This window comes from Astatotilapia calliptera, chromosome 1, assembly GCF_964374335.1.
Source record: "Astatotilapia calliptera chromosome 1, fAstCal68.1, whole genome shotgun sequence".
Taxonomy (NCBI): domain Eukaryota; kingdom Metazoa; phylum Chordata; class Actinopteri; order Cichliformes; family Cichlidae; genus Astatotilapia; species Astatotilapia calliptera.
Window position 1 is genome coordinate 11,327,401 of NC_137422.1, and position 17,895 is coordinate 11,345,295.

Sequence of the window (17,895 nt, forward strand, 5' to 3'; positions counted from 1 at the left end):
CAAATTCACATTAGCATAAGATGTAAAATTTAAAAGAAAAAGAACACACATATGGTAATTCATTCTGTTAGGAGGATAGGCAAGGTGACGTACTGAGGATTTTGTTTCAAGGCAGTCCTCCGTGACACTAAATAAAGAGTGAGAATGGTACAGACACGTTCACTTCTCCGCCCTCTTTTTTCTCCTCTCCCGGTGCTGACAAGGAGAAGGGGGTTCAGCAGTCGTCCAAACGTCACCACTTTGCAGCACGTGGGGTCTTCACACTGGTACGCACAAGGGTAACTGGGGGACGGGGGACATCCGGGGGACATCTGGAACACCGTTACACATCATTACACCAAAACGTTCCATTTGGCATCACTTTCTTGGGAATACATCTTCAGTGTGTCAACAAAGGGGAAGTCGTTAACTGCTCTCACACTAGCTGGGAACAGTCTGGTACTCTTTATTACACAGGATACCCAAAAGGGGAGGGGACGGGAAAAAGAAAAGAAAAGGAAAAAAAAGACACTGAAATCTCACATTAACTATGCCGCCAACGTGTCATCCAAGTGGTGATGTGACTGCGGTCGGTTGGTCGGTCAGTAGGTTGGTCGGGGGGTTAAGGCATTGGACAGAAGCGTTTCAGAGGCTGTGATTCTCCAAAAGTGCCTCATCACTTTTTCCTCATGTTATTCCAAAGCATCCCCCAATGTCTACAAGATCAACAACATTTAAGACCCTCCCACCTAGTTTTGGTCACCTTTTTTTTTTCTTCTTCTTTTTTTTTTTAAAACATTGGTCTCAGCTCCCCAACTGCAATTTCATTCCCGTGCACGTGACAGATTATATAAATGCTTTAAAGTCATTTATTTTACTGTCCATACATTCAGTGCGTATGTTTAAGAATTAGTAGGAAAAACTGGTGGAAACCGAGAGATAAATAGCATAAATAGCATTTGTTTTCCCACCCCCCTGCATCTACAAGTGTCATGTTGCTGCTCAGCGAAGGGTAGGAGCAAAAACTGCAGGAGAGTCCAAAGAGACTGTAGTGTGTTTTGACAGCAGCGAGGTTAAGGGAGCGCTTTAACCAAGCAGCATGAGCAGAGAACACTGTACATGAGGCGTCTCCGTTTTCTGATGTCTCAGGCCCCGGTCCCAGTGCCAGAGTTGACCTCTTTGGAGGACGGGGGGAAAAAGAAAACAACAACAACAAAAAATATAACGTGCAGAGGCCAAATGGCAGACTGATGCTCTTTGTGCCTGTATGTGACGATAGGCGGTTACACTCTTGGCTCTTCTTGTGTTACATTCAGTTCCTACATCAGGAATCATCATAAAGGGCTTTGTGTCATAATGAGTTTGCAAACTGAGGGCAGGATGCATTTAGGAGATTAGAAAGGAACTGAAGATGATGATTTTATGAGTCAAGCAGGAATCGTAGTGAAGCAAGTTTCCACAGGAGGTGCCATCTCTTCCTCTTCAGGAGAAAAAAAAAAAATACTGATGTCGGGAGTCTTGGGGGAGGAAGGAAAAAAGATTATCCTCTGCAAAATTCCATCAGAAAGGTTTTTTCCCCATTTGGCTGACTGACCTGCAACACAACCCGGCACAGCTTGACAGAGGGGTGGAGGGCGAAGAAGAAGAAAAAAGACAACAACAAAAAAAAAATCCCACAAGAAGACACAAGCATCTTGTACATCTCAGCAAACCGTTTTTAAACTTGTCCAAAAAACGGAGAACAATTCAATCAAGATCTCTCAGATGACTCCCTCTTCTATTCTGAACGGGACCTTACTGATTTCGAATAAAATCACAATCGACTGAGCCAAACAGCTGGAACGTTTCAGGCTGGTGCTGCGTGATCATTTTTGCCGTGGCGTGTTCTTCTTCCGTTTCCGCTTGAAGAAACAGCAACACCTGCAGAAAGACGTGGACGTTAAATGAGCGCGTGGATGAGAGAAGCACGAGAAAGAACAAACACGGCAGTGTGTTAAATATCACAGGAGCCTCATCTGAGTCTTATTTCTTTGTCTTTTAAACCAGAACAGTAAGAACTCAGTAACACCTTAACATGGACACGATGGATGTGTTCCCATCCACCAAGCGTTTGCGTATTCACCTCCCACCATTTTAACAGACAAATGGCAGAGGAACAAAAACTACAAACTGACTCTGAAGGCAATACTTCTAGGTAAAATCTTTAAAAATAAATTAAAAAGGAAGCAGTGAACACAAAAGTCACAGGACACGGTGAGCCTGAACGGTTAATAAGAACATACAAAGACAAGAAAAAAGCAGATTAGGACATAGGACAGTGACTGGGTACCCTCAGATTCATTTAATATTTAACAAATAGTGGTGTTCCATGCAAAAAGGCTGTAACCTAAAGTCAAATGTTTAGTTATAAAGGAGCCATAATTAAAAAGACAGTTTTTCTTTCTGGCCTGATATTATTTATTAATGTTTGTCAGGCAGCAAGGTTTACTAAATGCAGAAAACGGGCAGAAACTTGGCAGTAAACACAGCTGACAATGTTTGTGGGCACTATATAATATGCACCAGTGAGAGTCTGGTTACATTTTGTAAATAACTCCACTGGGCCCAGCCTAGGCTGGTCCACTCCCTGTCCCATGAGTCTGATGTGGACGAGCAGAGAGGGACTCACCACAGGTTGAGCATTTTCACGCAGCTACAGAAGGAGGAGAAGGAGGAGGAGCAGGAGGAGAGTAAAGAGAAAAGAAAGATAGATTAATACAGCGAGACCGAGATGATGGGGCTGGGAACATGCCACACAAACATGCACACACACGCACCAACAGGACACAGGTGGACACAGAGACAGAAAGTTAAGAGAGGTTAAAAGAGAGAAGGTCACAGAGAAGGTCACAGAACATCCCTGCAGCTTATTATGTCTCCTAGAATTCCCGGGAACGGGAGTGATACGGCATCACGTTTTGAGCATGTTTCTAAAATGTTAAATCCTTTAATAAAAGCTGCTTGGTGTGTAGATCATTGTGTCCTTATACTTACTTCATTTTCTATGTTAAACACAATGAACCACAAGAGTTGACATTTACGTGCTCACTTAAACTGGGCAAATGTGCACTGTGGGTGGCTAGACTTTTTAATGCTACAACAAGTACTAACATAATGTAGTGCAACTATTTTTGTTTAGTAAAACAATTAACTAGATTTGTTCTATCCCATAAATAGGTGAAAATATTAATGCAAAAAAACCAAAAAAAAACCCCGAACATGTGGGTATTCAGTCACATGACCACTAATCATGTGACTTTAACTTGTCTCCTATTTTGGACACAGGATGCTGTAGAGTCTAATGGACCAGTTTCTAGGCCCACAGGCCTAGTTCCACTACAGCTCAATGTTTGCAGACAAGTTAGTTTCATGCAAACTACAAACGACCGTATCAGTATCATTAGCGCCCAAACCGAGGTTTTCACTGCGACGCACTCTTTGTGACTACTTTCACATGGAAAAAGCCGGCAACAGCCAGCAACTACTTGCCAATAAAGTTGGGGAGAATAGACATTTTTCCCTAGCAACCTGTGTTTGCCAGATGATCACCAACCAGTCTCTAGGGCTGTGCAACTGAGGCTTAACATTTTAAACTGGTCCTATGAAGACAGCCTTTTGTCTTTTTTAGATTGAGTCCATGATTGTGAATAAAAATGTCGTATTATTTCAGCTTAACTACACCAAATATTTCCTATAAGGCCAATTTTAAATCAATTTGCCATCATTATGTCATTAAAAAAATAAAAAAAATTTTGTTTGATGGGGCATCAAAGAGGAGATGGGCACAAAACACACCAATCATAATATCACGCAATCGTGTGAAAGGAGACAACAGCAGCAAGGCCGGCCATCTGGGCAGAGACAGAAATGAATGCACATTAAAAACAGAACACGCAGCTCGGAGATTCAGGAGGCGACACTTTATAAACACTGTTGTTAAAGCTGGTTCATGGTTAATCGCTTCAGCATTAAACTTTCCCAGACAGCTGAACTGAACTTATCTAAAACATGTTCATAGGTAATTATATGTAAAGCATATTAAAACGCAGTACACAATGAGTGATTTTTTTCCTGAGGTGTTAAGGGGTTCAATAGTGTGCTCGCTCTCATTTTGATGTGTTACTAGAACACCAGTGTATACATAAACTACATGAAGTAAGAGCATAAAATGGACCAGCAATTCAGCAAGGTGTTCTGTTAAACACTTACTATTTATTTATATATACACACACTGTTACAGTTTGTCAGGGACGTGCTATGAAGTTCAGTCCTCACGACGTTTTAGCGGTCGAGCAGCTGCCCAAAGGCTGCGGCCAGAAATGTCTTAAAATCATCAAAACAATTTTGTTTTTGGGTTAACTACTTCATTTTTTTTTTTTAAGGCTCAGTTGGGCTGTTGCTGATTCTGAGGTTACTTACTCAGTGGGCCGGTTATTAAAAATTGATTTTAATTGAAGAAATTTGTGAATAATTGAAATTAAAAAAGTAAAAAGTAAATATCCTCTGCTCAAATTTTGTTTATTTGCATGTAAAATTAAAAGTTACGCACAATCTAATTTGTTTACTTATATTTCTTTTCTTTTTTTAAACTCCTCTATTTTTATTGGTCTTATTTGACTTTGTTTGATGTCTGGACTTTAATGTAAAGCACTTGGAGCTGAAAGCGCTGTATGAAATAGGCCCAGCATCATAAATCTTTCCACCGCAGACTTGAATCTAGACCAGTCAAGTGGTCCAGTGCTGAAGTTAAATTGGAATGGCTGCCTCCCTCAATCAATATCATAAAGCATGGTGGAGAAAGAAAATGTGTTTAAAGTTGATTCCTACATTTCTGTTATTACTTCCGTTTCAAACTATGCATCTCCTCATTATTATATACTGTTTAGTCTGAGAGCTGTGTGAATCCTAAGAGCTGCCCTCACTTCTTGTCAGTCAGACGAACCGTGTGATCTTCAGCTTGCACAGCAGTTTTTTCAGTGACTGGCCAGCCATGCAGCGTGGCACCATTCCAGCTGCTGATGCTTAAGACTGGCACCATTTACCGGTTAGTTCCTGCTACCAGCTCAAACCAGTGCCAACACTAATTTCAATGATTTTTACACTACAGTGGGGCAAAAAAGTATTTAGTCAGCGACCGATTGTGCAAGTTCCCCCACCTAAAATGATGACAGAGGTCAGTAATTTGCACCAGAGGTACACTTCAACTGTGAGAGACAGAATGTGAAAAAAAAAAAAAAAATCCATGAATCCACATGGTAGGATTTGTAAAGAATTTATTCGTAAATCAGGGTGGAAAATAAGTATTTGGTCAATAACAAAAATACAACTCAATACTTTGTAACATAACCTTTGTTGGCAATAACAGAGGTCAAACGTTTACTATAGGTCTTTACCAGGTTTGCACACACAGTAGCTGGTATTTTGGCACATTCCTCCATGCAGATCTTCTCGAGAGCAGTGATGTTTTGGGGCTGTCGCCGAGCAACACGGACTTTCAACTCCCGCCACAGATTTTCTATGGGGTTGAGGTCTGGAGACTGGCTAGGCCACTCCAGGACTTTCAAATGCTTCTTACGGAGCCACTCCTTTGTTGCCCGGGCGGTGTGTTTTGGATCATTGTCATGTTGGAAGACCCAGCCTCGTTTCATCTTCAAAGTTCTCACTGATGGAAGGAGGTTTTGGCTCAAAATCTCACGATACATGGCCCCATTCATTCTGTCCTTAACACGGATCAGTCGTCCTGTCCCCTTGGCAGAAAAACAGCCCCATAGCATGATGTTTCCACCCCCATGCTTCACAGTAGGTATGGTGTTCTTGGGATGCAACTCAGTATTCTTCTTCCTCCAAACACGACGAGTTGAGTTTATACCAAAAAGTTCTACTTTGGTTTCATCTGACCACATGACATTCTCCCAATCCTCTGCTGTATCATCCATGTGCTCTCTGGCAAACTTCAGACGGGCCTGGACATGCACTGGCTTCAGCAGCGGAACACGTCTGGCACTGCGGGATTTGATTCCCTGCCGTTGTAGTGTGTTACTGATGGTGACCTTTGTTACTTTGGTCCCAGCTCTCTGCAGGTCATTCACCAGGTCCCCCCGTGTGGTTCTGCGATCTTTGCTCACCGTTCTCATGATCATTTTGACCCCACGGGATGAGATCTTGCGTGGAGCCCCAGATCGAGGGAGATTATCAGTGGTCTTGTATGTCTTCCATTTTCTGATGATTGCTCCCACAGTTGATTTTTTCACACCAAGCTGCTTGCCTATTGTAGATTCACTCTTCCCAGTCTGGTGCAGGTCTACAATACTTTTCCTGGTGTCCTTCGAAAGCTCTTTGGTCTTGGCCATGGCGGAGTTTGGAGTCTGACTGTTTGAGGCTGTGGACAGGTGTCTTTTATACAGATGATGAGTTCAAACAGGTGCCATTCATACAGGTAACGAGTGGGGGACAGAAAAGCTTCTTACAGGAGACGTTACAGGTCTGTGAGAGCCAGAGATTTTCCTTGTTTGAGGTGACCAAATACTTATTTTCCACCCTGATTTACGAATAAATTCTTTACAAATCCTACCATGTGAATTCATGGATTTTTTTTTTTTCCACATTCTGTCTCTCACAGTTGAAGTGTACCTCTGGTGCAAATTACTGACCTCTGTCATCATTTTAAGTGGGGGAACTTGCAGAATCGGTGGCTGACTAAATACTTTTTTGCCCCACTGTACTTGTGTGCTGTAGAGATTGTAGTCTATGTTAATGGTTGATTGGCTGGGCACAGGCATGAGGGGGTGCATTAGTTAATCTACAGTACTGTGCAGAAGTCTTGAGGCAACCCTTCATTTCTTTATTTTTTGCTGCCATGGAGCCAGGCTTTCCTGTAATTTTTTAAGAGCTCTTGAGCAATAGTTCTCCAGGCATTCTGTCGGCCAGTGGCTGCTTTTTTTCTTCAGTATGTTAAACCACTTAACACTGACCTATGAATCACTCAAGGATAAAATGGCACCTAACTCAAAGGATGAACTAGTGTTGTGTCTACACATAAACAACTTTGCAAAGAACTTTAGGCATATTGTTACTAGCAGCCCATCGTAAAAACAAAACTTGTTTCCATTTTAAGTTGAATCTAGGAAAAATCTTAAAGATAACATAGTTTGATAGATATAACATAGTTTTGTATTTTTTCCTCCACCAGGGTGATTTCCAAAGAGCTATTAAAGAAATGAGGGCTGGCTTTTACTTTTGCACAGTACTGTACAATGGCTTTTTTTATTTTTACAGAAAAGGAAAATTCACTGAGGGATATAGAGACTGGTTGCAGATCGTAAACCCACACACCCAGACAGATAAGAGGGGCAGGTGGAAGATGACAGCTGGTGGCTGGAGCTGTCACAATTCCAGACAATAGCAAAAGGAGACAGAGGGAGGTAAAGAGGGAAAGAGAGGAAGCGACAGATGGACATGGAAGAGAGTCGTGGTGGCTATATGACACATACTTGGCCTCGTCGGGCGGATGCTCCTCTGGCGGAGCTGTAATTGGGGCGTTGGAATGAACAGCCAGCGGATCGTCTGCATTCAGCTCCCCGTTGGTTGAACTGACCACCTGTGACACAGACTGGTGTTAAGTTCAGTTAAACCACTTATGTTTGTCCACACAACAGATACGTATGGAAAAACCAGATACTGCTGTGACAGAAAGTTTACCTGGTTAACAAAGAACAAGTTAACACAAATACTCTAGTTCATTTAGTTTTGCTTGTATTGGGAGAAACTGGTTTCGTGGCAGCAAAAAAACAAAACAAAAAAACACAACATGAAGAAAAACCTGGCTTGCAGTCTGTGAATGGTTCTGCTATTTTTTTTTTTTTTTACTATTTTGTAGCTTCAAGTCATACAAACATAGTCTTGTTTGTTATCAGTGTGTATCGATATTTGCCCCAAAACAGCAACGAGTCACCAAAGTTAGAATATTGAAATGCTCCAGAGAGAAAAAATAAAAGACTTTCAAGAGTCAAAACTTAATCCCAAAAGACAGCACAGGTTGGGAGGGAGGCAAGCAAATTTCAGATTGCAGTAATTACAATATCACGTAAATACAGGGCTGTAGCTTTCCATCAACAAACAAGCTGTGTCCCTACAGTATACAAGGGCAAGGTCTCACCAGTGACCACACCTGAAACTAAAGTAAAGACTTCACCAAACATGGGCAATTACAACTACATGTAGAAAACTCATTTTAATAGATTTGTATAGAACAGGGGAGGGCAACTGATTTTCCCCAAAGGGCCCATGAGAAACTGGGACTACTGAGAAGGGCTGCACTGGTAAGCTAACAAAGAAATAGTTAATATTGAGCAGAACTGAGTTCAGCTTATTGGTGCAGTCCTCAACAGTCTTTGTTTATCATGTGACCCCTTGGGAAAATCAATTGCCCACCCCTGGTATAAAGCGAAACTGCACCAACATCTTTCTGTTGCTTGTGGAATCCATTCAGCAAACCTATAGACTCATTACTTAAAAATAAAACTAAATGAGTAAAATGACTTCTTAAACATACATAAGAGGATTGGGGCCACTGAAGAAAAAAAAAAAACATTATTATTTTTATTATAAGTATTCGTGGGTGATGACTCTTCCACCCTTTTCGGAATTCTAAAAAGAATCAGAATTTTTACTTTTCAGCCTCAGAACTCTGGCGTTTTCTTTAGCTCTGTGAGGAACTAATCAGGATTCTAAGATGAAAGTCAAAATTCTTAGTTAATAAAAATAAAGCAGGAATTCTGGGGAAAAAGTCACACCCCTTGTGACTGTAATCCTGCTCTGTAAAAAACCATGTTTAGATGAAGGACAAATCATAAAATCAAGATGCCAGTAGCAGCCATTTATTCTTGAACTTATGAGCCTGTAAAAAGAAGCAATGCTTTTATTTGTCACAAAAATGGGTTTGTGTGCGCCCACATGCACTCATGAGTACATATAGATCGTGAAAAGTGGAGTGAAGTGGATTTGTTGGCTTTTTGGACATATTTAGGAAAGCAAACATATCTTCTTTGATCTACCACAATGAAAATTCTCAATATTCCTGTCGAGGAGAAGTAAACACTTGGTTTCAAGCTAGTATTGCGATGTTAAGCATAAATAATAATTTCTTGTATGCATTCTTGAATGCAACTGTCCAGACATATTTCATATATGAAATGTGACTATTGTAGCCAATCTCATAACCCTCCATGTGTTCTTGCTCGGCCTTGGTGGATTTGCTGTGTGCTTACAATCATTACACTGTTAAAAGGTGACCTCCAGGATTAATAGTTCAATCGATTAGCTTTCTAGTCCCTGGGGAAGAAACCCCAAACCATATCTACCGACATGCTTCACACTGTGTGTGGGTCTTCTCCTGAAAAGCTCTTTGGTCTGTGCCAAACACATCTACTCCTACTGTCTTTGATTGGCCCAGGGCCTAGTAGGCACAAAAAGACACCTCATTCAGGCATCCTTTTTTCCCCAAATGTTTGAATTTATAAGAATCCTGACAGGAGAATATGCAAAGGATAGGACAGGACAGATAGGATAAGACAAACTAGCAGTGCAGATGGTGGGGTAGTAAAGTGTAGCCAGACTGTAAAAAATTAAATGTGACTGTACGTCTACTCACACATTTAATTTCATTTCACATCACGCACTTGTTGTGGACTCACGTTATCATACGCAATCAGTCAGCAGTATTGCTCACACATGTGAGCCAAGGCACCATAGAGACGAGTAAAATCAAATCTCAACTTGAATTCCACTCAGTGTGTCTCTGTTTCCCAGAAAGGCACATCCCAGATGCCTGAACGAGTGTCTAATTACGAGCACACCTATTCAGTCTTTTTTTTTTTTTTTACCTTCACTGAACTGAGAGAGAATTCCTGAGCTGTATGACGACTTTTAAGGAAACATTTTGTGCTAAAAAAGATATTAACTTGGCTTCCTTTTGTTTTTTCATGATACAGGAAGAAAGAAAAAAAAAAAGAAAAAAACACAACAGAAAGTCCCTGCCTGCCTCTTTAAAAGCCAAGCCTGTCTTGCTGATATGCTGACTTTTTTCCCCCCAACACAAAAAAAGAAAAGAATTGTGTTTATCTGTAAACTTCCAGGTTTACTTGCCCAAATATATGAAAAAAAGCCAACAACTTCCCCTTACACTTTCACCTGATTGAATATGTACGCATCAGTAGATCAGGATAATATACCTGATTGTGTACGAAATGTTGGAAAAAAGAACATTTAAAAAAATAAATAAATAAAAAATCTTTCTGTAACAGTGTAGCAGTTATCTTAAAGGAAATAAGTTGCGTTTGCATTAAAGGACAAGAGAGATTTCAGTCTTTAATGATCTATACTTAAACGAGTTAAATAACTGATTCTGATGTGTAATATAATAAAGCCTGAAAAAGCCAAGTCTGATGACCACTGCGTTGGTCACAGCACCCTTTTCTCCACACTGTGTTCACAGAGTGCCATGCTTCTACCAATGGCACTCCAGGGAATGATCTAGTTTCACAATATATGTATAAAAATGTTTACATTTCCAAACTATTTTTAAGTGAATGCCATTTAGTAAAAGGAATCCCCAGAAGCAAAACAAACCCTGTTGAAGACCGAGACAGTCTTTGGAATGGGCTAGGAGACAAAATTACTAAAATATGTTCCTTTAAGCATAAAGGCCTATAATGGTTTAGAAGCATGCAATTAGCTAGCTATGCCAGGTCGTTCTGCCATGCAGAAGGCTTCTTGATCTTGCAAAGAATGTCCAAGCATCATGAAGAGTTGTAGGACCGGAGATCAAAATGCCCCAAGAAGGGCTGCTGTTTATAAAGCTAAATCACACTTTCACCATCTGGGGTGGGTAGCACCAGATGACATGCATATGGTGGAGCAGAAAATTAACATTTCCCAGCCAGGGGCAAAAGGGTTGGAGGGGGGGGGTATATGGTTGTAGATCTGTCTCACACATGAAGCTAAAACACTTAATAAATGCAATTCATGTCTGGCATAAAGCATTAGTAACTATATCAGTGTTTTGTGATTATTATGAGCTTTTAGATAATGAAGATGAATAAAAATGCCAGTTCAGTAGCAAAATTATTTGCAAAATAATATGAATTAAATGCTTGAGTACTTTGCTAAACACGAGTTTCCTAAGTATTCATAGTTGTTTAACTCGCAAATAAAATATTTGTCTCAAAATAAGACTAATCCCTTGAAAATATATCGTTTCCCCAAGCGGGGGGGGAAAACAAATTGTGTCACAAAAATGCCTTTGCGTCTTTCCCTTCCATTTACAAGCCATATTATGAGTGTATTTATCTTCGTTTGGATTATTTGAGACAGATCTGACTCCATGGAGATTGGGTGGGGGCTGCCGGTTGATCAGGTGAGGGGTGTATACCTGCACTGAGCCCCCGTGCCTGTCCGCTGTCAGGTGGGAGGTCAGATAGGAGGAGTTTGCTTGGCGTGCGGGCTGCACCTCCCATGCTCCTCGTCGATCTGAGGCTGCTGTCTGCTTAGGAATCGGGGGTGGCGTCGGTGATGTGAAGGGAAGTGGGTTTGAAAGTGCAATGGGAAGGGGAGGGGGGTGAAGGAAAGATGGATATTTGGGTGTGCGAGGCAAGGTAACCATGCAAAGCAGCATGAGATATGGAGAAGAAAAAATAAATAAATGAACAAAATTGAAAAAAAAAAAAAGTAAATCAAAATCATAGCAAGGCTTCAGCCATAAAACTGAATCAGAAACTAATGAGCCTGAAGCCTAATGGAGTTAAGCTCACAGGTCTCAAACTTTGGCCTCAATCTCATTACACCTGAATAACAAAAAAATAAGCATGAACCACTAACAAGTAACCTATTTAAATGCTCAGAGCTTTATAAAGCCAGCAATTTATTTTCCAGCTCATCTTCATACCAGCAATGAATTAAATTGGATTCAAAGCAAATGTGTTTACACACGCAAAACTGTAGATCAAATTCAACCAGACTAACTAACAGCTATTCAAGTCCTTCATTTGTAGCATAGACTGCGACAATTCAACCCTGGCTCTGAAATTTGCATTTAAAGCACCCAAATAGCATCGAAAAGCAGGTGCACTGACAACATGGGCACAAAACCCATATATACCCAAAAAAGTTCTCCCTAAGTGCCTCTATTCTACACTGTAGAATATGTGAATGATTACAAAGCTTTATTTCAGTCAGCCTTCATCTTTGTGGGCTGCTTTTAATTACCAGAATTTAGTTTCATTTAATTTATGGTCTTAAACACTTGCCAAAAGTTTATCTACAATATCTAAAGCGCACAGTAAATCCAAAAACACGAAGGCAAAGATGACTGGGATAAATTTGCCCTGATGCCTTAAAACTAATTTTCCAGCATTTAAATATACAGAGATGTTCAAAAGAATACTTGCATAGCACATCCTATTGTCACTGCATGCACATAAGCTTTGCTTGGCAAAGAGATCATCATACAGAGAGTAAAGGGAGTTTCAGGCCGTAATGCACCATGGGTCCATCCACTGGACCACAGCATGGCAAGAAGCAGTCTGGTCCCCATTGCTCAACCGGACGTACCTGGTTTCTGATTGGTGGGTGCTGTGAGGGTCGGTCTCTATGAGGATGGCTCTCTCTCGTGACTGCAGATGCTCCAGAGTCTATATGGACAGACCCCACTGGTGTGGGCTGAGGGGAATAACAATGAATTCAGCTCTGCAGTCAAACAGGTGAAATTACTGACATGTAAAATGTGATCCGTTACTCACAATCTGCCTGCCAACCCAGTCGTAGGTGTAGTCAAAGGTGTATCCTTTTCTCTCAAACAGTTCCGTGAACAAAGTCCTCAAATATTCATAGTCTGGCTTTTCAAAGAAGTCCAACCGCCTCACATATCGCAAGTAGGTGGCCATCTCCTCTGTATTACACAGAACCAACAAGAATGTTCTCACCTTTCATGAGGATAAATCCGTACAAATTGTGTAGTGGGACGACATTTAGATCATTTTATCTGAAAAATCACGTTACATCACAGCCAGTATTCACACTATCAAGGCTCACAAGCTGATCCAAAAGTGAGATTACAGCCATCAATAGCATACCTGGAAAGTTCTCACAGAGGACCTCGATGGGAGTGTTTCGTTTTGTGTCTCCAATCTTCTGGTATCGTTCTTTCAGTGTGTCAGCCTGAAAAAGATTCAAAGCAAAGTGTTTTTTCTTGTTTAATGTGTCTGAAGTAAACGCTCTCTCTGAAAAATCAACTGAGCTTCCATGACTGGAGACACAGCATGATACTACTGATCACTTTATTGCCATCAAGACCATTTAAGGCAGACCTTCCCAAAGTGTGGGGCCCGCCCCCTGAGGGGGGGTGTAGAGCCATTGCAGGGGGGGCACGGTATGAAAAGCGGGGGGGAAAATGCTTGGACACTGCTAGCACGGGGCGCCCACACAAAATAAAAGCAGGAGATGAAGCATCGCTGAATATGTTTCCAAACCAACTTCATTCTGAGCCAAAGACTAGAAAATATGGTGAAGCATATCTTCCCTTTGGCTTCACCTGCACAAGTGCCAAGGTAGGTCCCCTGCAGAATTGCTTTTCCCTTCGTCGGGAGCACGCGCTGGGCTCTTCAAATCACGGACAAACAGTATCCCACATTCTTGATTTTTAGGTCACACACACACACTTGTTGTAATGACTAACTACTCCTGACATTTTGGAGATGTTAGATTTTTATACAGTAAAGTTACAGCGGGATACAAATAACATCAGACTGATCCTGCCACGATTTGTTCCCTCGGTTCAAATCACGGACTAACAGTATCCCACAGTTGTTTATGTTTTTAAACCCATTTTGCACAGAGAGGCATTTTTTTGAAAAATTTATTGACAGCAATGTTGAATATTATTACACAGGGAAAAAAACAACTACACGTAAAATAATCACACCGTTATGCCTTTGCCTTTGTAAATGGAGGGACAGTAACTGCGTGTGTATATGTAAGCGTGTAAAACCTGCAGATAGAGACAAAATACTGTTAATCTGACTATCTGCCATTCTGCAATTCATCTCATTTAAACAATAACGTGGCGCACAGCGTGATGTGAAAAAAGGCACAGACCTTTGACGTTGCGTGACCAACTCTGAGATTTTTAAAACTCCTTTTTTGTGTTTACGTGTGGACGAGGAATACAGTTTTCGGTGATTTGAAACGCCGTTTACATGTGGACGAAACAGCTGCGTTTTCAAAAATACCCGTGTAGGTGTGGACGCAGCGTAAAAGAGTTAGTAGTTTATTTTATTACTACCTGTAATTTTTAATTGTTTACTTAATGTTTGAGGTGTGAAACAAACCGCAATGGAGCAAAATAAGGGTGTGTGTGGTTGGAGGATGTGTTTGTGCGTGTGCGTGCATGCTTGCGGGGGGGCGGGGCATTTTTCTTGTAAAACAAAGGGGGGCCTAGCAAAAAAAGTTTGGGAACCACTGATTTGAGGTTTCTTGTTGCATGTTCAATCAAAGTAAGGAAATCTCAGAAAGCTGATTCTGTTCATCTGGACGTAGCGTTTTCAGTGGGAGAAACGTTTTGTCAAGTGATGAACAGAATCAACTTTCTGGGAGATTTTCAGGTGGTTAAGCAGAAAGGATTCAGAGTAGTAAGCAAAGAGGAATAGGAAGCTTACTGCTTCAATTAACAACCAACTGTACCACTCTGTACACATTAGCCTGAAGAAAAGCTTCTAAAGATTATGAATTTTGAACTGTGAGCACAAAATAACAGCTGGTTCATTTTCAACTGTAACCTTTGTTTAGTCTTTTTTTTTTTTTTAATATTCATTAAGAAAGACTTAAATGTGCCAATGGAGAGATAAACACAATGAAAGCTGAAGTCTTCGGAAGTACATTTTCTCAGTCATATTGAACAGACTTTCAGCACATGCCGCAGCTACTGATGGGTAAATAATATAAATTACACAGCAACTCAGAGTGTGTTAGAATTTAAGGTTATACAATGACTAGAGTCCTGATGAAAGAATCTCGGAAACTGTCAATATACTTTACATACCTTTAGCCCTTGCCAAGGTAGACTCCCACGAAGAAAATACATGAACATGTGGCCCAGAGCCTCCAGGTCATCTCGCCGACTTTGCTCTGTATCAATAGATATAACATCTCACTGACACAATTCAACAACTATGTCCCAAAGCATCCGTTTTACAAACAGACGTCCCAGAACAACAACAATAAAATCATTCTTACCTTTGCCTAAGTGTGTATTGATGGACATATATCGCGCAGTACCAGTTAAGCTCTTGTGCTCCCGGTAGGGAATGTGTTTTTTGGTCTCGGGGTCGATGTACTCTTTGGCCAGGCCAAAGTCAATGATGTGAATGATGTGTTCCTTTTTATTTCCTTGCCGTCCAATGAGAAAGTTTTCGGGCTTTACATCTCTATAGATGAGATTTTTAGAGTGCACATACTCCATTCGTGAAATCTGGTGATGAAGAACACATCAGTCATGGTAAATGATTGGCCACTAAATCAGAGTCACAGTTATTGAAAATGGGTTTTTCTGCTGAACCAAGTTGACATTATTTTCTCAGTTATAATGAATTTCAGCATTATGGTTTATTTTATAAAAAAAAAAAAAAAAAGCACGACAACTTTTTAACACTTAAGGTTAACTTGTTGCACTTACAGTGGAATCACTGTCTTTTTTTAGGAAAAAAATTAAAGGTGAGCAACATAATAAATTCATAATGTGAGGTGGCTGCGATGCAGTCTTTAGGAAACCTCTGTGCTGAGCTTCTATGGAGGTCTTTACATTTTTTTCAGAGGATATCTATATTACAAGAGCACTGCAGTTTTTGTGCTGACAAAATGAAACGTCAGAAATTTTGATGTGCATGACTTTGCGCTTCACGACAGCTTCCAGTCTACCCAAATCTGCCCAGAAGAATGCATATACTAACAGATTGCTAATTTGCATACTCGGTAATAGGAGAGTCACTCTCCACAAGCTCCAAGAACCTCAGGTATTCAGGCAAGACTTGTAAAATCAGCTATATGGACAGTTTACTCAATAAGAATCATTTTGTACTGGGAATTCTGGAGCATACTATAAAATGTAAAGGCTTGGTGGATTAAGCCTCTGAAATATCCAGCCAGGATAGTTTTTGAAACAAGGGTTCATTCCTATAGTATGAAAATGGATTTTACTGAAAATATGTCATTAACTGGAAATGTAAATTGTGCTGAACTTGCCATGCAAATTGTTAAACTACAGTAAACATTTTATTTTTTGATTATGAACTTGTTAGTCTAACTCCAGCTACTATATTAAGTAGCAAATAGTTTTGTGCCATTTCTGCATATAGGCTGATGGTGATTTGAACCATTTCATAGAAATTTCACAGAGTTTTTATGTTCAATGTATTTGATTTCATCAGTCATAGTAAGTGAGTAGAAGTTTTTGTGATGGTGTCATACAAAGCTCCAAACCCACCAGCTGAATTGCTATCATTAACACGGTCTTCAGTGAAAAGGTCCGGTCGCACAGGTCAAAGAGGTCTTCTAGACTTGGGCCAAGCAGCTCCAGTACCATGGCATTGTACTTCCCACAGGGCCCAAAGTAAAACACCTGAGGCACACCTTCTGCTAAAATACGAGGAGGAAAGAAATAAAAATTACAAGGAGACACAAACCCAGTAGTTGCCTTTATATATGTTATTTATTTTAAAGTATCTAAAAGTAATCCAAGACAACTCTCAAAAGCTGGGGTAGTAAACACGACATACAGAAAAAGCTCAGTGTTTTTCATTTGTATACAGTATTTAAAATCTGTTTATTATTCCCGTCTCCCTTGACTAATGACGTTTCCAACTTGGGTCCAAGGTCAACCATAAGAGGCCCTCAAATGGACCGATAGGAGGAGGAGCACTACGAGGTCGTTGAGGACAGAGCGCTGCTAGGTAAACATTAACCCTGAGGTGAAATACTGTGTCATTCTGCCTCTGCAAGCTGAAAACTAATCTTTTCTCTGGCTCATATCACAACCTCCCAACTGAATTATGATCTGTCTGCTCTACTCACTCTCACTGCTCAAAAATCCTGTCCATCTGTCAACCCGGCTCTTATTTTACCTCTTGCCACAGTGTAATTTAGTCTTGGGTGATCAGTCCGATGCCACTGGAACTTGCATAAAGGCTAGTGCTCTTTTAATTCTTTGTATGTGTAATCTGGGAATGAAAGCTCCTTCTAACAGTTAAACTTGGGGGGGGGGGGGGGGGGGGGGGGGGAGCGCAACATGTGCACTGATTTCCTCCTGCAGTTTTAATTTCAATTATAGGCACGTCACAGAATCTAAATATATATTCCATCTGCAGGATTTACAGTTATATGCACATGCAATCGTAATTGGTGGTAACATTTGTATTCTTTGTTGTTATCCTGACCACCGCCTGAACTTTAGTTTCAAAGAACAGGAAATCAGGTCAAACTGTTAACTGCCTTCAGGGAAGCATGACTCAAAGTTTGGCTGTGCTTACTTCTAGTCAGACTCCTATTAAAAAGGTCCTCTCAAGAAACTTCAAAGGGAGATCCAATCATAAGGACCTTGCTATAACAGAATAATAAAGTTATACTCAGTCCTTGGACATACAGTATAATTGCAAAGTTAAAAAAAAAAAAAAAAGATCCTAAAGTCAGTCTTTCAATCATCAATCATCTTTTGCATCAGACTTTGAAAGTAACCGTCTTCTTTCTTGTGTGTGTGTGTGTGTTGCGATGCAAGTATACATGTAGATTAGATACATATGTAGATTTAAAATGCATCCATCATTAAAACTCCTC

The 17,895-nt window shown here is 40.6% G+C and overlaps 1 protein-coding gene across 6 annotated transcripts in view; it reads right to left on the bottom strand.

Annotated features, from left to right (window-relative positions):
- Positions 1 to 834: 834 nt before the first annotated feature.
- Positions 835 to 17,895, bottom strand: part of csnk1g1 (casein kinase 1, gamma 1) — a 36,070-nt gene continuing 19,009 nt past the window's right edge. The window contains exons 5-13 of one of the 6 annotated variants that reach the window (XM_026162338.2): positions 16,550 to 16,698; positions 15,304 to 15,538; positions 15,110 to 15,195; positions 13,146 to 13,230; positions 12,813 to 12,961; positions 12,625 to 12,732; positions 11,447 to 11,557; positions 7,509 to 7,615; positions 835 to 1,899 (exon numbers count right to left, since the gene is read on the bottom strand). In XM_026162338.2, coding sequence (XP_026018123.1) covers positions 1,845 to 1,899; positions 7,509 to 7,615; positions 11,447 to 11,557; positions 12,625 to 12,732; positions 12,813 to 12,961; positions 13,146 to 13,230; positions 15,110 to 15,195; positions 15,304 to 15,538; positions 16,550 to 16,698 — 1,085 coding nt within the window. In that variant the 3' untranslated portion in view covers positions 835 to 1,844. Of the gene's footprint in view, positions 1,900 to 2,628; positions 2,672 to 7,508; positions 7,616 to 11,446; positions 11,558 to 12,624; positions 12,733 to 12,812; positions 12,962 to 13,145; positions 13,231 to 15,109; positions 15,196 to 15,303; positions 15,539 to 16,549; positions 16,702 to 17,895 lie in introns of those variants that run through there. The other 5 variants (XM_026162332.2, XM_080302187.1, XM_026162371.2 and 2 more) reach the window with 5 other exon arrangements.